The 23,548-nt window shown below is 40.5% G+C and overlaps 1 protein-coding gene across 1 annotated transcript; it reads left to right on the top strand.

Moving 5' to 3' along the window:
- Nucleotides 1–344: 344 nt before the first annotated feature.
- CMTM6 (CKLF like MARVEL transmembrane domain containing 6) lies at nt 345–23,189 on the top strand. The gene is made up of 5 exons (XM_007524052.3): nt 345–476; nt 539–865; nt 16,271–16,447; nt 18,394–18,492; nt 23,031–23,189. Exons 2-5 carry the CDS (start codon nt 728–730, stop codon nt 23,160–23,162), a joined length of 546 nt encoding a protein of 181 aa, XP_007524114.1. The 5' UTR covers nt 345–476; nt 539–727; the 3' UTR covers nt 23,163–23,189.
- Nucleotides 23,190–23,548: the final 359 nt, after the last annotated feature.

Below are 23,548 nucleotides of genomic sequence, written 5' to 3'. Positions count from 1 at the left end.
AATGATTTTGACAAGTGAGCCAAAGAAAAACGGATTTAGAGAAACACAGGAGGGCGAATTCTGAAAGTTCTTTCTGACAACCAACTATATTTATAATGAAATCCAACTTCATCTCCCTACGAGGCCCCTACCTCCTCAGGCCTCTGCCTGCCTCTCCCACTCGCCCCCTTCCTTAGCTCTAGTCACAGCAGCCTTTGCTTTCAGAATGAGCTCTGCTCCGTTCTCATAGGTGAACTTTAAAAAATATTTTTATTTATTTTATTGGATAGAATCAAGATAGAAATTGAGAGGCGACAGACAGAAAGACACCTTGCAGGTAGGGACCAGGACCTTGCACCTAAGACCTTGCGTACTGTAATGTGTGCTTTTAACCAGGTGCGCCAACGCCTGGCCCCCTCATAGATGAATTTATTGACCGCCTGGCCCCCTCATAGGTGAATTTATTGACCAGAAAGAATCATATTCATCTTCCCCAGGTGTCAGCTGAATCATATTCATCTTCCCCAGGTGTCAGCTGAATCATACTCAACTTCCCCAGGTGTCAGCTGAAAGGGTGCAGGCCAGGGAAAGGGGCGTGGCCGTGAGGGGGCGTGGCCAGAGGAGGGCCAGGGCGGAGTCGCCGGAAGCAGGGGCGGAGGCCCAGGAAGTGACGGCCCCCAGCTGGGATTCGTGGAAGTCCCCGACGGCTGCTCTGCCCCGCGGTCTCGGCGTTCCCCTACCCTGGGTGATGGAGAACGGATCGGTCTACGGTCCCACTACGGAGGCGAACCCGGGCTCTGCCAGGGGGGCCCGGCGTGGCTTCGCCGCGTACTGCTACCTCGGACGGCTGCAGTTGCCTCAACGCGTGTTGAAACTCCTGCAGCTGGTGAGTCCGCGGGAGACGCGGGGGGCTGGCGGTTGCGGGGGTTCGAGCCCCGGCGGCGGATGGGGCGCGGCTCGGGAGGTTGGCCGTCCGGCCGGCCGGACGGGCGTGGGGTGGGAGGGCTGCCGAGACGCTTCTGCTCAGCCTGGAGGATCAGGAAGCGGCCGTTTCCACACCCGAGTTCCTTCTCTCTTGTGTCTGGGGCGGAGGGCGCTCCCGTCCGCACCCTTTCGGTGGGGCGGATTCTCCAGCCGCCGCGTCTCCCTTCGGCCCCGGGACCGAGAGGCTCCGCGGCGCCGCCGAGCGCGTCAGGCGCGGCCAGGAAATGCGGAGGCGACCGGAGCCTGCGGCCGCACTGCTCTCGGCCCACCCTCCTCGTCCCCCCGCCGCTGCTCCACTTTATCTCTGAGTGTCTGCACTCAGACCGCTTTGGCCATTTTTTTATCTTCTTCTTTCTTGGGTTCCTGCGGATTTCCTGAAACGAAAGTGGAGCGGTATGTGGGGAGTGTGTATTACATATTCAAGTTATATGTAAAACCTTGTAAATGCTGTAAGTGTCCACTGTGTATGTGTTTTGTGTCCAATAAATGGGCTTTCCGGAATTTATTTTTTAATCTTTATTGGATAGAGACAGTCAGAAATCGAGGGAGGAGATAGGGAGAGAGGCAGAGGGACCGTCCCTTGCAGCACTGCTTCACCACTCGCAAAGCTTTCCCCCTGCAGGTGGGGCCGGGGGGCTCGAACCTAGGCCCTTTCAACCCGGTGCCCGGAGTTTTAAGTTGACCAGAGGGGAATATGCGATTGAGCAATACGTGTGCGCACGGCTCACAGCAAAGCAAGGTAGCAGGGCAAAGTTATGCATCTTTGTCCATTTACTTAAATTTCAGTCTCACTCAGGCATTTTAGTTATCTTAAACATTTTGGTGAAAACGTCAAGACATCGTTTTGAAAAATATTTTGTTATTGTTATTGTTGTTAATGAAAGAAAGAGATACCAGAGTACTGCTCAGCTCTGGCTTATGGTGGTGCTGGGGATCGAACCTAGGATGTCAGAGCCTCAGTCGTGAAAGTCTTTTGGCATCACCATTATGCTGTCTCCCCAGCCCCCAAAACATCTTTTGAGTTTTGAATTTAAATTGAGCTGAACTCCTAGGTTCTGTTTTTCTTAATTGTGAGCAGTATTGTCTGCAAAAGGGAAAATCAAGACTGTTCAGCATGTTCTGTTTTTTTTTTTTCTTCCTTTTCTTTTTTTTGGAAACCATCCCAAATAAAAATAACCAAATTGGTTTTTTTGGGAAGAACTTAAATTCTTAGAACGCATATAAGCAGAATCAAGATTCTCAGAACTCAGATGACCTACTTTCACTAAACAGGGAAAGAAAAAAAAAAGATTTCAGAAAACTGACACTGCTACTAGCCATCAAAATGGTCACATCTGGGAGTAATTGCAAAGCCACTAGAAGGCAAGTGATAGTGTGTTTTGTGGGACCCAAGCAATGTGGCCTGGCCCTCTGTCCAATCTCCGAAGTAGTTCACACTGGCAACCTCTAGGTTCTTACCAGCCCCACCCCCTATTGTTCTCAGCAAGACTGTTTCTTCCATCAAGTCTTTCCTTCTATTTCTCTTGTCAGCTCTCACAAGGCTTTTTACATATTCAGTTGTGTTTCTCTGCAGCTAAAAATCTTATTACACAAATAGTAGAAATCGTTACAATAGATAGGAATATTCATGGGCTGGCAAAATAGCTCACCTGGTGAGTGTGCTGCTTGCCCAGTACACAACCCAGGTTGGAACCTGGTGCCTCAACACATCAGAGGAAGTTGGTGCTGTGGTCTCTTTCACACCCTGTATCTGAAAAGTATTGGAGCATTGAAGCCCTGGCAGTGGCCAAAAATAAATAAAACAATAAAAAAGAAATGCCAACTTGAAGTTTATGCTCCTCAGGAGATGCTGGAATACTTGTTACTACTAAATCTCCTGTTCTCAGCTGTGTTTAGTTTTACCTTCTAATAAGAAATGGCATAACAAAAGTAAACATTTTCATTATTTTGGAATTAGATGGCATGATGGTTATGCAGAAACTTTCATGCCTGAGGCTCCAAGGCCCAGGTTCAGTCCTTCTCACCATTATAAACCAGAGCTGAGTATTGCTCTTATAAACCAACAACAATAAAAATTCATTATTTTGCTTGTAGCTTCCTAAACTGTAGTTTCATGTCTTTGTAATAGAATATGACTAGGAATATGGCAGGTTTTCTACTTGGATGGAAGAAGAGAGGAAGATAAATTTTCCTTGTAATAGTTGTTGGATTAGTTTGGTTCATTCATTCGTTCATTCATTCCTTCATTTCCCAAAGGGAGAAGGAGGGAAAGAGTTAAAAAAAAGTTTGGGTGGGGAGGGCAGTGGCATAATAGGTTAAGCTTAAAAAAATTTTTTTTCTGGTCTCTTTTCAAAATCCATTTATTTATTTATTTATTTATTTTAGATTTTTATTTATTTATGAGGGAAATAGAGAAAAAGAAAGAGAACCAGTTCACCACTCTGGGTACATTGGGTACATGTGCCATTGGGGTTTGAACTCAGGACCTCATGTTTGAGAGTCCAATGCTTTAATGCTTTATCTACTACCCACCTCCTGGACCATTTTTGGAGCACGTGTGATGTTACAAAAAAAGAGAAAAAACAGTCCCTTCTGGCTCCAAGTGTAAGGACTGGCGTAATGATCCTTGTTCGAGCCCTGGTTCCCCACTTGCAGGGGCTCACTTCACAAGTGGTGAAGCAGGTCTGCAGGTATCTATCTTTCTTTCTTCCTGTCTTCCCCTCCTCTCTCTATTTCTGTCCTATCCAGCAACAGTGACAGCAGTAACAACAACAACAACGATAAACAACAAGGGCAACAAAAGGGAAAAAATGGCCTCCAGGAGCGGTGGATTCGTAGTGCAGGCACTGAGCCCCAGCAATAACTCTGGAGGCAAAAAAAACCAACAAAAATACCCCAAAAACCCCAAACATTCTTTATATCCTTGTATCCTGGTGAGATGGCATAGTGAATAATGTGTTTAAATCTCAAATATGAGGTCCCTCTTGATTTTTGACAACTTTACTTTTATTAATTAGAACACTCTTTTGATGCTGGGAGTTAAATCTGGGACCTTTGGTGCTTCAGACCTGAGTCCTTTTTTTGGGGGAGGGGGATAGGACAGAGAAACTGAGAGGGGGGAGATAGAGAGGGAAAGAGAAAGATAGACATCTGCAGACCTGCTTCACTGCTTGTGAAGTGACCCTTCTGCAGGTGGGTCACTTCACAAGCAGTGAAGCAGGTCTGCAGATGTCTCAATTTGTCTGTTTCTATCCAAATTTTTTTTAAAAATACATATTTAAAAAGTGATTATCAGTATTATAGTTTTTCAGTAAAGAAACAACTGTAATGGAAACACTCACAATTAGAAGAGGAGGTACTTAGCGAAGACCTGCAAATTCGATGGCATTCAGAATAGTGGTAGTGTTTTTTAGGTATATTATTGTGAATCCATAAAGCTTACCATACTTTCAGACTCCCAAAAAGAAAGGAACTTATGTTGTTAAAATTAAAAACTAGACACTACTTGGGCCGTATCTACAGCCTGTGAAATCATTTAGATTTGGCCCTGCCAAAAAAGGCAACCAGAACTTTGTTAAATATATACACATATATTTAAATATTTTTATTTATTATTGGATAGAGACAGAAATTGAGAGAGGAGAGGGGAAACAGAGAGAAAGACAGAGATACCTGCAGCCCTGTTTAGTCACTCATGAAGCTTCCCCCCATGCGGGTGGGGGAACGGGAGCTTGAACTCAGGTCCTTGAGCACTCTTAATATGTGTGCTTAACCAGTTGTAACACTGCCTGGCCCCATCCAGAACTTTGCTCAGAGCATTAGTACTAATTTTTTTTAAAAAATTTTATTATATTTTAAATTTTATTTTCCCTTTTGTTGCCCTTGTTGTTTTTTATTGTTGTTGTAGTTATTATTGTTGTTGTTGTTAGATAGGACAGAGAGAAATGGAGAGAGGAGGGGAAGACAGAGAGGGGGAGAGAAAGACAGACACCTGCTGACTTGCTTCACCGCCAGTGAAGCAACCCCCCTGCAGGTGGGGAGCCGGGGGCTCAAACCGAGATCCTCACACTGGTCCTTGTGCTTTGCGCCACGTGCGCTTAACCCACTGCGCTACCGCCCAACTCCCAGTACTAATTTTTAAATTGTGTGACCCACAGATGTTATAAATATCCGAATGGCCGTTGGCAGGAAAAAAGGTTTCCCATCCCTGATTTAGGACATTTATAACTTAGACCCCTAGGAGGGTGAATTGGATTTTCTCTTGAGTTTCTTCTCTTTCAAGATTTTCACAAGTCTGTGAAGCTCTGTGGGGTTCAGTTCCTGATACAGACACTAAGGTTAGAGATAAGAATTAACATTTTGGGGGTCAGGTGGTAGCGCAGCAGGTTAAGCCACGTGACGCAAAGCTCAAGGAGTGGCATAAGGATCCTGGTTCAAGCCCCTGGCTCCCCACCTACAGGGGAGTCACTTCACAGGCGGTGAAGCAGGTCTGCAGGTGTCTATCTTTCTCTTCCCCCTCTGTCTTCCCCTCCTCCATTTCTCACTGTAATATCCAATAGCAGTGACATCAGTAACAACAATAGTAATAACCACAACAATGGTAAAACAACCAGAGTAACAAAAGAAAAAAAAAAAGAATTAACATTTTAACCCATGAGTTAACTTGTTTTACATTTGTGTCTACTACCCAGCTATGCCCTTAATTTTTGTCAAAGGTTTATAAAAAAAAAAATCATACATCTATTACCATCTATCCTTCCAGAGCTGAAGAAATACGTGAGTGGCCAGGTGGTGGTGTACCTGGTTAAGTGCACATGCTGCACTGCACAAGGACCTGGGTTCAAACTTCCAGCCCCCACCTGCAGGGGGAAGGCTTCACAAGTGGTGAAGCAGTGCTGCAGGTGTCTCTCTGGCTCTCTTCCTCTCTGTTTCCCCACTCCCCTCTATTTCTGTCTCTACCCAAGTAAATAAATAAAAATTAAAAAGAAATATGTGATAATTCAACGGAAAGAATTATTGCAGTTCTAGATCTATGCAGTCAGTTTATTCACTTATCTCTCTTTTTAAAATATATTTTATTTATTTTGATGAGAGAGAAAGACCAGATCACTGCTCAGCTCTAGCTTATGATAGTGCCAGGGATTGAACCTAGAACTTTTGAGGCCTCGAGCATGAAAGTTGTTTTCCATAACTATTATGCTGGCCTTGAGCCCTCACTTAGCTCTTTTTCCTTAGATTGACCCTATGCTTTGTTTTGTAAGGTTGATGTTGTTGGCATTTCTTTACATATTTATTTATTCCCTTTTGTTGCCCTTGTTTTATTGTTGTAGTTATTATTGTTGTTATTGATGTTGTTGTTGGATAGGACAGAGAGAAATCGAGAGAGGAGGGGAAGACGGGGAGAGAAAGACACCTGTAGACCTGCTTCACCGCTTGTGAAGTGACTCCCCTGCAGGTGGAGAGCCCAGGGGCTCGAACCGGGATCCTTATGCTGGTCCTTGAGCTTTATGTTATTGTTATTTTTGAAGGAGTTTATGTGGAAGCATTAACATTTGGCAACCCAGTTGTTGGGAAATGGTGCAATGATCTGAATATAAATGACATTCTCACTGCAGAAATCTAATGGATTTATGTTCTCAGACCTCATGGCTACACTGTATTATGATTATAATGACTCTTCAGGCAAGCAGTTTGATTTGGAATTCACCAGTGATTTTATTTAAATTATATAGTTAATTCTGAGCCAGGACACATTTCTAAATAAGTTATCTTGTGTTGGTGTTCTTACTGTGTAAACACAAAACTTGACTTGTGCTATACTAAATTGAAATGCTCTGCTTTTACAATGAGGATGATTCATAATGTCATCAAATTATATTGTTGAACCTTTGCAAGAATAAATTTTTTTTTAAGAAGGGAGATCTCACTCCAGATTGATGAATTTGTTTACTTGAACTTTACATATGACCCAAAGGTTCATCATAGTAACCTTTATTAAGGTTCATTAACTTACAAATTAGTATAATTTCATAGAGGGAACCTTCTAATTAGTAGCAAGCTTGAGAAAGTTCTTTTTATAAAATTCTTTTTAGTAGTAGACTGTTAAAGATAAGTGGAGACTAAGTATCTGATTATTTAATTTATAAAGGATAATTAAAAATTGTAATTTTTAAAATTTATTTTCCCTTTTGCTACCCTTTTATTGTTGTAGTTATAGTTGTTGTTATTGATGTCGTCATCGTTGTTGGATAGGACAGAGGAATGGAGAGAGGTGGGGAAGATGGGGAGAGAAAGATAGACACCTGCAGACCTGCTTCACCGCTTGTGAAGCGAGCCCCCTGCAGGTGGGGAGCCAGGGGCTTGAACCGGGATCCTTACACCGGTCCTTGTGCTTTGCACCTCGTGCACTGAACCCACTGTGCTACTGCCCGACCCCCAGAATTATCATTTTTTTATGAGAGAGAACAGAACACTGCTCTGTTACTTATGATGCTACATTTTTGTCTTTTGCCTGGTTTTTATGTGATGTTGGGGAATTGCATCTAGAACCTCATACTTCTATCACCCAGCCTTAACATGATTTATTTCTAACATCTTATTTATTTTATTTTAATGAGAGAGGTTTATTTTATTTTATGCAAAGTAGAGATAGAAACATACCCACCCATCCACCAGCGCACTGCTCAGGTCTGGCTTATGGTGGTGCTGGGGATTGAACTCTCAGGCATGAGAGTCTTCTGCATAATTATTATATTGTCTCCCTAGCCTTATTTATTTATTTGTTTATTTATTTATAGTTAACCAGAGTGTATTGACTTAGGTTAGGCCTGGGATTTGTGATTGTTTTAAGGAAGACTGGAATTTCAGAAAAGGTAGTGAAACTGAAATGGAAAGACATAGCTTAGTCATTTTCTGGTTTTAAAATCACCAAATGATCAGAACTGAAAGTCTTCAGACTCCCAGATATGTTGGCCATAGTAACTTGGTTTTAATGTGTGAGATAGTGCAAAAAGAGAATTGCACAAATGTTGCTGTGACTTTAAAAAAACAAGTTGTATAGAAAAACCTACACAAACACCCACTGCTGTTAAAAAGAAGCTAATAAATGGTTTGGGGAGAAGCATGCACAAAGTGGGAGTCAGGAGACCTGGGTTCTTGTCCTCTGCTAATTTCAGATTTACATTCTCAGGGATTAATTTCAGCATCTGTAACAATGATGAGTGGGAAGGTCCACACACTCTAAAGGCGCTCCCTACTCTAAGAGCTCAGCAACTCCCTTAATTATATTTGGACAGAATTTTATGTCATTAGAAGGAGCTGTATTGGTCACAGAGCTGTAAAGTATCTAACTTAATCATCAGTAAGCAATATTTAGTATGATGACTTCATGCTAAATTCAAAACATTATTTACCAGAAACTAAGCCTTTTCACTTTAGTAGACCACATTCACTATTGCCTCCTTCAACCAATGAAATCAACCTTTTTGCTCTTTTATCCTTACTTACTTTTATTTATTTAAAGACACAAAGAATGTGTGAAAGAGACCATAGCACTGGAGTTTATTTCAGTGTGGTGGGAGCCAGGCTTAAACCTGGGTTGTGTACATGTGTCCTTGATCGCCTTGATATTTTATGCTGTTTTTTTTTTTTAATCATTTCTTTCTTCATTTCTTGAAATTCTTCCCTCCCCTAACTTTCACATTTTTTTAAATACTAGTGTCTGCTTGCACAGTATTCATCTGACAGATGTTATTAAAATAACACACACACACAGCACATCATTTGATTAAAAGTTTGAAGTGTTTACTTGCTTTTAAGGAGATTACTAAGAAGAGTTCGGCTTATTGTGACTTGTTTGTGGTGCTGGCTGCTGTTTGTTCTCCCACTCCTGCACTGTGCTGTTTCTCCAAGCCCCACCCACTCCCCAGTTTGTCTTGTCTTCTAACCAACTAAAACCAGGTTGACAGTCCCTGTTGCCTTTATCTGAGAAGCCAGTACTCTGGTAAGATCATTACATAACCACACTCAGCATCTTAACCATTTCTCTTTTCACTCCCCATCCAGTTTGGTCAGTTGTCTTTTAGGCTTGCCATGAAAATCATTACTATTTCTGACATTTATTTGTTTATTTGGGTTGGAGCTGGGGGATGGCAGGGACCAGAGCATAAATCTGGCACATGTATGCCAGGGATTGAGTTTGAGACCTCATAGTTGGTAGTCTAGTGCTTCATCCACTGAACCACCTCTCAGGCTGCACCATACAAATTCTTGCCTTCCTTAATCTGTTCTCCTGCTCCCAGTAGCCTCTTCCTGTGCACCTATCCAGATAGTATGTGTCTGTTTGCCCTGGTTTGAATCTTGCTTTTCCATTCATCCTCTTCCAGCTACTTTTAGGCCAGATGGACTTAAACATTTTTCTGTTATTTTCTGAATTTACACATAATGCATATTCAGTTATGAGACATACACTATATTGTGTTCTTATTTCACATTGATCTCACTGCTTTGCCATTCTATATATTGCAGTGTTGTATACATCATATGCAAAGTGTTGTACTGGAGACTATGTAGTACGATGGGAAATGTAAAGGAAGGTTAGTAGCTTCAGAGATGGATAGTCAAAAGAGTATTTCTTTATTATTGGGGGGGGGGGAGAGAGAGAGAATGAATACATACTAGAGCATCACTTTGACACATGCTATGCCAAGCATCAAGCTTGGGACTTCACGCTTGAACACCCTGCGCATTATCCACTGTGCCACCTCCCAGGCTGCAGTTTCTAGACTTTACAGGGGGATCAGAACTAGTAAATGTCCGAATTTGATCATTGTATCCCTTTACTCTTTTACGACATACATACAGAATCTGTCTGTTGCAGCTCCAGAGGTAACACAGTGGATAAAAACATTGGACTCATAAGCATGAGGTCTTTGAGTTCAGTTCCTTGCATGTCATAAGGCAGAGAGTGATACTATGATTCTTTCTCTGGTTATGAGAAATTACACCCATCTGCCAACAACTATTGTGTAAACCTTTAACCTCCCTATAAAGTGATAAAAAAGAATTTATTACTTATTTCTAAAGTAAGACTTAAGATCAATAAGGATATTATTAAGTTTGGGCTCAGGCTTGTAAAGATTTGACATTGACTGCTTCGGGTTGGCCGAGTCCTGCCCTTTACCAAGGGCAGTAAGTATTTGTACTACAGATAAGATTTTCTTCTTACAGGCCTCCTCTTGTATAAGAGTGGTTCAGGGTCAGCTGTTTTCCTTCAGTAAGAGCTTTAGGCTGATACTTTCTCATAGTTAATTGTTTCATTTATCTAGATACTTATTTGTTGGTTGGTGTGTTTGTTTTCATAGAGAAGTCCCAAGATTCAGCATGGAGACAAGAACATAGCAAATAGATATTAGGCACTTAGTATTTTAGTATACTTTATACATATAAAAACTCATGCTTAGTTACAATTTCAGGGTGCTGACTAACTCAACCTCTGTTCAGTGACCTTCCAGGGTTAGTCTTGATGTGTCACATTGCATCCAGTTGTCTAATGATTGTGAATGCCTCATTTAACATCTGTCTGAAGGAACTGTGTGGGATATTCTGAACTTTGTCATACTAATATCCAGGATATCATAGCAGTAAGACCTGCTTTTTTTTTTTTTTCCTGCTTTTGTCTTAACATAGAGATTTTTTCCGGTTGTAGGCATATATGAATTTCTTATTGCTTCTAGGAGAGAGGGCAAGTCCCTTAGAGACTTAGATATCCATTTAGACTTAGCAGCCCAGGATATGGATAAAAGCTTGGACTTGCAAGCTCGACCTGACCTTGTGTCTGGGGAGGGATCTTAGTGGTGAGCAGTGGGCTTGTAAGTCCCCAGTACTTCCATAATGTGCTAGAGCTGAGCGATGCTCTGGCCTCTCTTAAAAATACATCTGTTTTCCTTGTGAAAAAATTTTATTTTGAAATAATTATAGAATCATAGGACATTTTAAAAAATATGCACAGGCAGACCCTGTTCACTCACTATTGTGCATATAGGTTGTTTTTAATGTTTTATAGTAAATACAGTTGTTGGTATGTCTCAGTTTTCTGCAAAACACTCTCAGCCTAGCTTAGGTCCTTCCCCACCATCATGCACCAGGGCTGAAAGTCACCCCATGTGTGCAATTTCCATGTGTAATGTTCTTTCTTTTTTTTTTTTAAATTTATTTTTTATTTAAGAAAGGATAAATTAACAAAACCATAGGGTAGGAGGGGTACAACTCCACACAATTCCCACCACCCAATTTCCATATCCCATCCTCTTCCCTGATAGCTTTCCCATTCTCTATCCCTCTGGGAGCATGGACCCAGGGTTGTTGTGGGTTGTGGAAGGTCTGGCTTCTGTAATTGCTTCCCCACTGAACATGGACGTTGACTGGTCGATCCATACTCCCAGTCTGCCTCTCTCTTTCCCTAGTAGGGTGTGTCTCTGGGGAAGCGGAGCTCCAGGGCACATTGGTGGGGTCTTCAGTCCAGGGGAGCCTGGCTGGCATCCTGATGGCATCTGGAACCTGGTGGCTGAAAAGAGAGTTAACATACAAAGCCAAACAAATTGTTGAGCAATCCATGTGTAATTTTCTAGAGTCATCAGCACCATCAAGATACAGAGCTGTTCCGTCACCACATGCTACAGGAACTTTGTATCCACACCTTCCCCTTCTTCCCAGGCCACCACTAATTTGTTCTCATTCTTCATGGAGAATGTTAGGCATTTAGTATTTTATTTTGTTAGTGTAATAAAGCAGCATATAATCTTTGAGATGGAAATTTTTCACTTTGTATAATTCTCTAAAGATTCTTCAGGTTGTTGCATTTGTTAAGCTTGATCTTTTTTATTGCCAGTTAGTATTGTGTGATATTGATGTATCAGTTATGACCCACATAGTCAACGACTGCCACCTCTCCAGATTCAAAGGAGGTCTCGAAACTTTACGTCAGGCTCAGCCTGACGCTGTTGACTGGCTATGAAAGAAGGGCAAACGCTAGAAGAAGAATCAGTTTGTTTAACTATTGAGTAAATCTGGGTTTCTTGCAGTTTGGGGCTATTTTGAATAAAGTTATTGTGAACATTAATGTACCAGTTTTGCATATATATGTTTTGATTTATGCAAGTCATACACAAAATATAAAAATGAAATTGCTAGATTATTACAGTTGCATACTTAATTTTTATTTACCTGTTTTAACCAGAGCACTGTTATGATCAAGTTAGGGATTGAACCTGGGATTTCAGAGTCTCAGGCATGAAAGTAGTTTGCATAATCATTATGCTGTTTCCCCAGCCTGCATATTTCATTTAATTTTATTCATAACAACTTTATTTGCTTATTTTAGTAAGAGAGATACATAAAAAAAAGAGAGGAAGGGAAGGACCAGACCACTGCTCAGCTCTAGCTTCTGGAGGTGCTGGGACTTCTGGAACCTCAGAACCTCAGGCATGAAAAGTCTTTTGCATATAATCTTTATGCTGTCTCACCAGCCGTCATACTTTATTTTTTTTTAAGATTTTATTTATTTATTAATGAGAAAGATAGGAGGAGAGAGAAAGAACCAGACATTACTCTGATACATGTGCTGCCTGGGATCGAACTCAGGACCTCATGCTTGAGAGTCTAAAGCTTTATCACTGCACCACCTCCCAGACCACTTTTTTTTATATACTTTATTTTTTTAAAGAAACAGTTTAAATGTTTTCCAGACTAGCTAGACCGTTGATCTCTATTTAAAAAATTTCATAGGATACTTTATTATATGCTAAGAAATGTATCTACTGATTTTGATAGTAGTTTGTTGCCATTATAATATCTTGAATGCTTACTTGGATGAGATGACGTTTTCCCCAGAGGCTTTGACTTGGACCATCAGTCATTTTGATGGTTTTAATGCTCAAAAGGAAATACCCTCAGCTTCTATAAAACCCACACAAAACTGTCCAAGTGAACTTCTGCTCCCTCCTACTTCTAGAGAATAGTTAGCCCAAATGTAAGCCCTGAGTCCTATTTTTAGAGAACCTCTTTATCTTTCTCTGCCTTCAGACCAGTTGACTTACTTGTTTCTGCCTGAGCTCTATTCTCTTCCTTCTTAAAAGTTTCTTCCTTTTGGCTTCATCCACTACTAACTCATCTGGCCTTTTTTTTTAATTTAATTTTTTATTTATAAAAAGGAAACATTGACTAAAACCATAGGATAAGAGGGGTACAACTTCACACAGTTCCCACCACCAGAACTCTGTATCCCATTCCCTCCCCTGATAGCTTTCCTATTCTTTATCCCTCTGGGAGTATGGACCCAGGGTCATTGTGGGATGCAGAAGGTGGAAGGTCTGGCTTCTGTAATTGCTTCCCTGCTGAACATGGGCATTGACAGGTGGTGGTGCACCTGGTTGAGTGCACATGTTCCAGTGTATAAGGACCCAGGTTGAAGCCCCCAATCCCCACATGCAGTAGGAAAGTTTTGCAAGTGGTGAAGCAGTACTGCAGGTGTTTCTCTGATTCTCTCCTTCTCTATGTCCCCCTCCCTCTTGATTTCTAGCTGTCTCTGTCCAATAAATATAAGATAATAAAAAAATTTTTTTAAAAGGGCCGGGTGGTGGCACACCTGGTTGGTGCACATGTTTAACCTGAATTTATTCTCTCCCTTATACACTTACCTCTAAAAAGAAACAGGGAGTTGGGTGGTAGCACAGCGGGTTAAGCGCACATGGTGCAAAGCACAAGGACCAGTGTAAGGATTCCAGTTCCAGCCCCTGGCTCCCCACATGCAGGGGGTCGCTTCACAGGCGTTGAAGCAGGTCTGCAGGTGTTTGTCTTTCTCTCCCCTTCTCTGTCTTCCCCTCCTCTTTCCATTTCTCTCTGTCCTATCCAACAATGACAACATCAATAACAACAGTAATAACAACAACAATAAAACAAGGGCAACAAAAGGGAATAAATATTTTTAAAAATTTTAAAAAATAAAATTAAAATAAACAGCAGCAACAAACCAACTTTTTCTGCAGTGAGTCATCTGTGCTGCATACACTGTTAAAACCCGCCTGCATTGAATGAAGTTGTTCAGTGAAACTGGTAACCACTCTGCATTCACTATGCAAAGCATTCTGACTTGCCTGTCACAGAAAGGCCAGTAGCTCCCTCTTGAGTACTCAGACCCTCTTACCTATCACTGGTTGGCTTATGTCTTTTCCATATTGATTCATACTAATATAGTTTGTTTGTTTTTTGCCTCCAGGGTTATCACTGGGGCTCGGTGCCTACACTATGAATCCACCGTTCCTGTAGGCCATTTTCCCATTTTTGTTGCTCTTGTTGTTGGATAAGACAGAGAGAAATAAAGAGAGAAGGAGAAGACAGAAAGGGAGAGAACAATAGACACCTGCAGACCTGCTTCACAGCTTGTGAAGCGACCCCTGCAGGTGGGGAGCCTTGTGCTGGTCTGTCCTTTTGCTTTGCACCATGTGTGTTTAAACAGTTGCACGACTACCCAGCCCCCACTAATATGCTTTTTATGGTCAAAGATGCAGTTAAATAGTGCACAGACTAACATTGTGTGCTAAAAGGAATTGTTTTATGCCAACTAAGTTGTGTGCTTTGGGAAGGCTGAAATCTTTTGAAATGGGCCTTTTCAGTATGAACCTACTATGGAATTCCACATCATGTTTTCTGTATAAGTTACTTTCATCATTTAAGACTACTTCTGTTACAGGATAGTATTCAAAAGACTGATGAATAAATGGGCCTCTTTGTTTATAAATAAAAATGTTCTAACTTGAATGGACCTGAAAGATAATATGCTAAGTAATTCAGATGGAAAAAGCTAACACTGTATTATTTCACTCATGGAAGATGAAGAAACAAAACTAGTGAACAGATGAACTCTTAGACCTTAAGAACATGATAGTGATTATCAGAAAGAATAAACTGGGTAGAAGGGATCACTTTTATTGGGAAGAGTGGAAGACAGACTTCAGTGTTGAACATATGTAGTGTTGACTTATAATGCTGGATTCCAAAAACATATACAATGTTTTAAACTGTTGTTACTTCAATAAGAAATAAAAATGTTATTTTAGTACACACATCTTTTTGTTCCCTTTTCTAATCTTACGCCTTCTGTCTGATAAGGGCTTCTGCATCACTCAGAGATTAGCCTTCCTTCTCCATTATTGCTTCCCTAGTCACTATCTTTTCCTTGGTTTCATATGTCAGTTACCCAGCTGGATCCAGTCTGCTTACCGGTTTGGCCTATTGCTAATCCCTCCTCCATATTTTAGCCACTAGAACTACTCAAAGCACAAATCCTATCTAGTCACCACATCATTTCACCATCTTTAAGACCAGGCTCCTTGAACTGGAGGGCTTTTAGATCTGGGTTGCTTACTACCTCCCTATTCTCATATAGTTTCTGTTGCACTCCAGCCCCTTTTTAGAAACTTTATACTTTACCCATGCTGACCCAACTCACTTTACACAGTTCATCTGGGGGTGGGATATGTGTATGCATTGTGGTGGAGAGTACCAGGCTCTCTCACCTGTAGACCTCTATTTGTGGTACTCCTTTACCTGAATTATCTTCTTTTAAAAAAACATTTTATTGTGGCCCGGGAGGTGGCACAGTGGATAAAGCATCAGACTCTCAAACATGAGGTCCTGAGTTCAGTCCTCGGCAGCACATGTACCAGAGTGATGTCTGGCTTTTTCTTTCCATATTTCTCATTAATAAATAAACAAAATCTTAAAAAAAGAAACATTTTATTTTAATGACACATACACCCCCACCTGTGCAGAACTCTGTGCAGCTGTGGCTTGCTGTGGTAGTGGTGGGGATTAAACCTGAGACCTGTAACCTCAGACAAGAGACTTTTGCATAACTGTTATGCTGTCTCCCCAGCTCAGCCTAGAATATCTTCTTTTCTTATCTTCCACACTGTAACCTGACCCTTCAGGTCTAAACTTTCCTTCAGGAAGCCTTTCTTGACCCTCAAGTGCCTTTTCTGTGACCTTTTAAAACAACACCCAGACTTTTCCGTTTTAGCATTTAGCATATGATGATTATTTGTATACCCACACTCGCTTAAAAGCAGCCAAACTATTAACTGCCATGTAGTTAAGTTCATTTGGTGATCTTGTTCTCCATAATCTCCACTTACTATCCAAGGATGTGAATGGCATTTTCTAAATACTGTAGGCATCTCAAAAAAAAAAAGTTTGTAAATGTTTTGTATCTTTTCTAAAATATAAGTAAAATATTTTGTATCTTTTGTAGTTTCTGTCTCTGCTGGCATTTATATGTGAAGAAGTGGTATCACACTGTACTTTGTGTGGAGGACTTTACTTTTTTGAATTTGTAAGCTGCAGTGCCTTTCTTCTGAGTCTGCTTATACTGATTGTGTACTGCACGCCAATTTATGATAAAGTTGATGCTTACAAAGTAAAGTCATCGGTAAGTATAAAAAACTATAATCCTTCAGCGGGGAAGCAATTACAGAAGCCAGACCTTCTACCTTCTGCAACCCACAATGACCCTGGGTCCATGCTCCCAGAGGGATAGAGAATGGGAAAGTTATCAGGGGAGGGGGTGGGATATGGAGAATGGGTGGTGGGAATTGTGTGGAATTGTACCCCTCCTACCCTATGGTTTTGTTAATTAATGCTTTCTTAAATTAAAAAAAAACTATAATCCTTGTGTTAAGAATATAGCTATCCTGGAATCTTTTTTTTTAATATTTATTTACTTATTTATTCCCTTTTTGTTGCTCTTGTTGTTTTATTGTTGTAGTTATTATTGATGTCGCTGTTGTTGGATAGGACAGAGAGAAATGGAGAGAGGAGGGGAAGACAGAGATGGGGAGAGAAAGATAGACACCTGCAGACCTGCTTCACCGCCTGTGAAGCGACTCACCTGCAGGTGGAGAGCCGGGGGCTTGAACCGGGATCCTTATGCCGGTCCTTCTGCTTTGCGCCACATGCGCTTAACCCACTGTGCTACCACCCGACTCCCTGAAATCTTGGTTTTTAAAAAAATTTTATTTATATTTGATAGGACAGAAAAATTGTGAGAGGAGGGGGATAGATGGGGAGACAGACCTGTAGCACTGTTTCAGCATTTGTGAAGTTTCTCCTCTGCAGGTGAGGACTAAGGCCTTGAACCTGAGTCCTTATGCATGGTAATGTGTGCTTAATCAGGTGTACCACTACCTGGTACCTCTTGCTCTCTCTCTTTTTTTTTTTTTTGTCTCCAGGGGTATGACTGGGGCTCATTGCTGGCACTATGAAGCCACAGCTCCTGGCAGCCTTTTCTTTTTATGCCCCTTTTCCCATTATATTTCATAAACTCCAAGGTCCCAGGTTCAATCCCCATCACCACCATAAGCCAGGAGTTGAGCTGTACTCTGCTAATAAATAAATACTCTGGAATTTCTGCGTGGAGTACTTTGAGTTATTAGCTTTAGGATGACTGCATTTCAGAAGGCACAAAACTTAAAACCTTTTGGAGTTACTCAAACTGACGAGCTAGAATTACCTGTTTCCCTCTGAATCAGATATGTATGCCAAACACTCTTTTTGGTTGGCCCTGAGTGAGAGTCTTAGGTGTAGTAACCCCTGCCTACTTGGAAACTAATGAAAAACTTCATTGTGAACTGCATTAAGATAAGATATGGAAGATTTTGTATAGGAGATATGTTCATCACTCGAGCTTTTTTTGAATTACCCACTTGAAAAAGTTGAAAACAATAGATGGTTCTTTCTAGTCTTTCTCTTCCAGAGTTCTTTCAAAGCACTGGAGTTCTCTCAGAGAGACTGTTCTGTGTTAGGATACCCTGAAAGAAAATGGGGGGGGGAGGCCTTCTTTCTCTTTTCCCTTCTATTCCTTCCTCCCCCCCCCCCTTGTAAGCTGGTATTTATTAAATCCTCTGGTTTTGGATAATTTGAATATGCCCTGGAAAAGAGATTTCAAATACATATTGTTTGAGGAATTAGCCCTTACTGAAAAATTTATCTTGTGATTTCCTTCTTTCTTCATCTTTTCTTTTTTTTTTTTTCTTTTCCTCACCAGTGCTGCTCAGCTCTGGCTTATAGTGGTGCTAGGGATTGATCCTAGCAACTCAGAGCCTTAGGCATGAAGGTGTTTTTGCATAATCATTATGCTGTCTCCCCAACCTATGATATGCTCTCCAAATTTGTTCTGTCCAGTGTATGGATAGTGTGCCTCTACAGGGTAGATAATTAAATATGACACCTATTTAAAAGTTAGAAATTGGAAAGTAGTAAGTTTGAGTTGCATCAAGAAAAAAAAGCAAGTTACAAACATTTTTTAAAGTAAAAAAAAAAAACATTTGTTTCTATAACTTAACCACTCTTTATTTCTTATGTGTTTTATATGCATAGGATTTTTATATTACCTTGGGAACAGGATGTGTGTTTTTATTGGCATCCATTATTTTTGTTTCCACACACGACAAGACCTCAGCTGAATATGCTGCAATTGTAAGTATATTGCATTTCTACCTTTGCTTATTTTTACTCCCTTAGAAATAGGAAATTTAGAAAGTACTTGGTAAAGTATACATTACAGTAAGGTAGTTTTTCTTTTAACAGGTTTCTTTAGTGTAATTTTGAAAAGTAAATGAATGATAACCATAAGAACTGATAATTCACTTGGATAGTGGGCTTACTTTTCCATACACACAACTTGGGTTCAAGCCCAGCATTGAAGAAAGCTTTGGTGCTGTGGTGTCTTTTCCTTTCTGTGTCCGTTCATCTGTCCATCTATTCATCTGTCCATCCATTCATCCATTCATCTATCCACTTTTCTTCCTTCCTTCTTTTCTTTCTTTATCAGAAAAAGTCAGCCAAGAACTGTGAAGCCTTAACAACCAGTTTGTTTTTTTTTTTAAAAAAAGCCTTAAAAACCTAGAACCTATCTTTAGAAGTTGACTGTTTTCTTAGCAAAACCCCACTTACTTCACATATCAACATGTTATTGCTAAGGGTGGTGGTAGAATTGACTTTATTATCTTACATTGTTCTACCTTTTAGTTCAACAAAAGCATGCCTACATGCCAGGTGCTGTTCTAGATCTAGAGAGAGAATACACCAGAAAAATGATGCAAAGATCAAGCCTAATAAAAGAGATGATAAGCACTTTACCTGAAACCTTGGGGTGGGAAGATAGGTGGTTGTTTGTTTTAATGCAGAATTCAGAATAGTTTGAATTTCAGAAAGAAAACTAATCGTATGCACATAGTAAATTATATACCCTTTCAGTGAAACTGGGACAGTATCCTGTAATCCAGCAAATTAATATTTCTGAAGAAAAGCATGATTACATACAGTAAAAGCAGTAGGTAAAGACTCTAGTTTTGATCTGATACAATTTTTGAACCAGGTGCATCAGAGAACTGAGTTTTTGTAGTTTTTTGTACTTTAGCATTGCAAAAAAAGATCATGGACCTGACCTGATACCAGTGTTGTGAACATGAGCAACTAATAGCTGGATAGCAAATCCTTTTGCAAGTCAAGTTGACTTCCAGTTAATACTATGCTCATAGCAAAATCAGAGTTGTGATTACTGTGATTGTCAACTAATAGATCATTAAAACTGCTTTTTAAAAATATATACGTCTGTGGTCCGGGAGGTGGCTCAGTGGATAAAGCATTGGATTCTCAAGCATGAGGTCCCAAGTTCGATCCCCAGCAGCACATGTACGAGAGTGATGTCTGGTTCTTTCTCTCCTCCTCTCTCATGAATAAATAAATGAATTCTTAAAAATATATATAACTTCTGTATTTATTTACTTTTGCTAGGACAGGGAAATAGAGAATGAGAAAGTGAGACATCAACTACTTTCACCGCTCATGAAGTGGCGGGGGAGAGACTGGGGGGCTTGAACCCAGGCCCTTGTACTTGATAATGTGTGCTGAACCAGATGCTCCACTGCCTGGCCTTCCAAAACTGCTTTTTATGATAAAATAAAAATTGTTCATAGAGTTGCTTATCTATGATATATCTTTTATTTATGTGGACATGTTTTTTTTTTAGCCATATATACAAAAATAAAAATACTGAACCTTAACTCATAGTTTTGATACAAAGGACTACGGTAATTGTGATCAGTAAACTGTGAGTTCACAAAACATCTTACTATGATGTTCTGTGCAAGTAAAATGGAGTTTCAAAGTTGAGTTCAAGGTATAAAAACAAGTGTGGCATAAAATTCCCAGCTATTTAAAAGGAATTTAGTTGTATGTTAATGAGATGATATATGAGATTGTTATAGTACTTAGATATTGTTGACTGTTTAAGAGTGGTAGTTTTAAAATTTAATATTTATGACAAGCTGGAAATTACCTTTTGCAAATACTTAAATTATAAAAAAAAATTACAGATTGGAATAAGAGAGTTTCTTTCTGTTCATGTGGCTGGTTGGTTGGTTGGTTGGTTTTTAATGCTTTGCTGGGACCATAGCCCTCAGGAGTGCTTTTTTTTTTTTTTTTCTTTCTCTCTTTCTTTCTTCCTTTTTTTTAAAGAAGAAAGTTGTGGAGTATGTGGCTTTAAGGATTTGGAAAGATTGGGGGAGAGGTGAAATAACAATGCATTAGAGCACAGAATTTCCATGGTGAAGGCCCTAGAGGACCCAGAATTGCCGTATGTCAGATCTGAGCAGTACTCTGGTGTCATAAAAATAAATATTTTGAGAAAGAACATGAAGATCATTTGTCTGGACTGTATGTATGGAGCCTCTGCATGGACTGGAGCTCTCTCAGGTGCTCAGTGATGAGTTTCCAGACAAGGTGATATCTGGCCTGCATTTAAAGAATTCAGATTCAGTAAATTCAGTGTTAATGGCAGTGTGCTATGGCTACATCAAAATAAAGACTCCAGAGACTAGGATTTTGGGGGGTAGGATTGATGATTAACTTTTGAGTTGGATATGCTAGGGATCCCAGGTGAATTAGTGAATTCAAGTGACTGTACAGTAAAATGAAAACAAATGTATTTTTTTTAAATGGTTAGATGTGAAGGTTCAAAATACCATAGCAAACTACAGTAGAATAGTAGAATTCATGGAAATAGGCTAGACTTCAAAGAGACTTGACCTATAATCTTTATTTTCTGTTTGTATAGAGTACTTCTTTGTATCCATTTTTTGTTAAACATTCTCTGAATGTTTTGATCATATGTTAGAAGACTAAAATTAAGGAACTGATTTAAGGAAGAAGAAGTAGATAATGGTGTCATGTTGCTGTGTCATTACAGTGTGACAAATGGAATTTTTTTTAGGTAATTTAACTTAAATATATCTTCAAAATATTGGATAGAATTAAAATTTTTTTTTATTATCTTTATTTATTGGATAGAAACAGCCAGAAATTGAGAGGGAAGGAGGAGAGAGAGAGAGACATCTGCAGTCCTGCTTCACCACTAGCAAAGCTTTCCCCCCGCAGGTGGGGGTCAGGGGCTCAAACCCAGGTCCTTTTGCACTGTAACACGTCACTCAACCAGGTGTGCCACTACCCGGCGGCCCCTGGATAGACTTTTTTTAAAAAGGATTTATTTATTATGAGATCAACAAGGAGAGAGCATGAGAAAGGAGGTAGAGTGTGATAACTCTGGCATAAGGTGGTGCTAAGGATTCAACCTGTAGCCTCTGGGCCCTCTAGTAATGCAGGTTGGTGCTTTAACAATTTTTTTGTTTTGATATTAGTAATGTTTCCCATTTTCTTTTTTTTTTTTTTCCTCCAGGGTTATTGCTGGGCTCGGTGCCTGCACCATGAATCCACCGCTCCTGGAGGCCATTTTTCCCCCTTTTTGTTGCCCTAGTTGTTGCAGCCTCCTTGCAGTTATTATTGCCATTGTTGACGTTGCTTTGTTGTTGGATAGGACAGAGAGAAATGGAGAGAGGAGGGGAAGACAGAGAGAGAGGGGAGAGAAAGATAGACACCTGCAGACCTGTTTCACCACCCGTGAAGCGACTCCCCTGCAGGTGGGGAGTCGGGGGCTCGAACCGGGATCCTTACGCCGGTGCCTGCGCTTTGCGCGACATGCGCTTAACCCACTGCGCCACCGCCCAACTCCCTGTTTCCCATTTTCTTACAGGCTCTCACTTATCTCCTTTATCTGTCAGTCTAACTGCTGATCATAACCTCTTGTTTTGTACCACTTTTAAAATACATTTACTGGGGCCTGGGCAGTAGCGCAGCAGGTTAAGTGTACATGGTATAAAGCATAGGGACCAGCCTAAGGATTCTGGTTAGAGCCCCGGCTCCCCACTTGCAGGGGGGTCACTTCACAAGCGGTGAAGCAAGTCTGCAGGTGCCTGTCTTTCTCTCCCCCTCTTTGTCTTCCCCTCCTCTTTCAATTTCTCTCTGTCCTATTCAACAACAGCAGCAGCAATGGCAACAATAACAGCCACAAGGGCAACAAAATGGAAAAAAATGACCTTTCCAGTAGCAGTGGATTCATAGTGCAGGCACTAAGTCCCAGCAATGACCCTGGAGGAAAATATATATATTTACTTATTGTTATTATTTTATTTAATAGGACAGAGAGAAATTGAGAGGAAGGGGGAGATATAGAGGAGAAACAGAAACATCCAAAGCTATTCTTGACTCATCATGAAACTTTTTTTTTCCTCCAGAGCACTGCTCAGCTCTGGCTTAGGGTGGTGTGTGGGACTGAACCTGGGACCTTGAAGCCTCAGGCATTGGAGTCTGTTTGTGTAACCATTATGCTATCTCCCTGTTCATGAAACTACTTCTGCAGGTGGATCAGAGGCTTGAACCCAGGTCCTTGCACACAGTAACATGTACCCTCCACTGGGTGTTCCATCCTTCCACACATGCTAAGACATGGCCTTTACACACCAAGCCATCTCCCATACCCCAACTCCTGAAGAATAAAGTGTATAAGATTAAATTGATGAATTGTATTGCTTATATGAAACACTTTCAAAAGTCAAGCAGGAAATGTGAATTTTTATCTCAAAGTTCTTTATGTAATATTTCCCCCTTTTCCTCCTCAGGTGTTTGGATTTATGGCAAGTTTTTTGTTCCTGGCTGACTTTGCCTATATGTGGTATAAAAAGCGACAGGATGCACAGCAGACAAAGAATGAGACTAACAATAAGAATCTCACGGAGCCACTCAATACCTAAAGACTTAAGAGAACAAGTTTTACTTAAGCAGTGACTTTGTGGTGTCTGAGCTCCAATAGAAGCCTTTGTAGAATTTTTGTAATTCGTAAACCACTTTGGACAGCCAGGGGGAGGGACAGAAGCTGGTTTTATCAATAATGAACTTTGTATCAGTCACCACAAGTTAAGCCAGAGGGTTATTTTCTTTAAATATTTTCTGTTTGTATTTTTAGTGGTTGAAACTTGTAAAATTAGTGTTTTTTTTTTTTGGGGGGGGCAATTGTTTCTTCAAGTCATAACTTCACTGATTATGTTATTCTGTTATTGTTAACAGGCTTAACTTGCAAATTATGCTTTATAGCTGTACATACAGCTTGATTAAGTTCATCCATTTAGAAATTGTTCCA

Source organism: Erinaceus europaeus, chromosome 21 (assembly GCF_950295315.1).
Source record: "Erinaceus europaeus chromosome 21, mEriEur2.1, whole genome shotgun sequence".
Classification (NCBI taxonomy): Eukaryota; Metazoa; Chordata; class Mammalia; order Eulipotyphla; family Erinaceidae; genus Erinaceus; species Erinaceus europaeus.
This window is presented reverse-complemented; position numbering and strand designations above follow the sequence as displayed.

Excerpts from the sequence above, each read along its gene's own strand:
- CMTM6 (XM_007524052.3), top strand. The coding sequence starts at position 728 with ATGGAGAACGGATCGGTCTACGGTCCCACTACGGAGGCGAACCCGGGC. Across the intron at positions 16,448-18,393 it reads CTTACAAAGTAAAGTCATCG|GATTTTTATATTACCTTGGG; the intron begins GTAAGTATAAAA and ends TTATATGCATAG. Across the intron at positions 18,493-23,030 it reads CAGCTGAATATGCTGCAATT|GTGTTTGGATTTATGGCAAG; the intron begins GTAAGTATATTG and ends TTTCCTCCTCAG.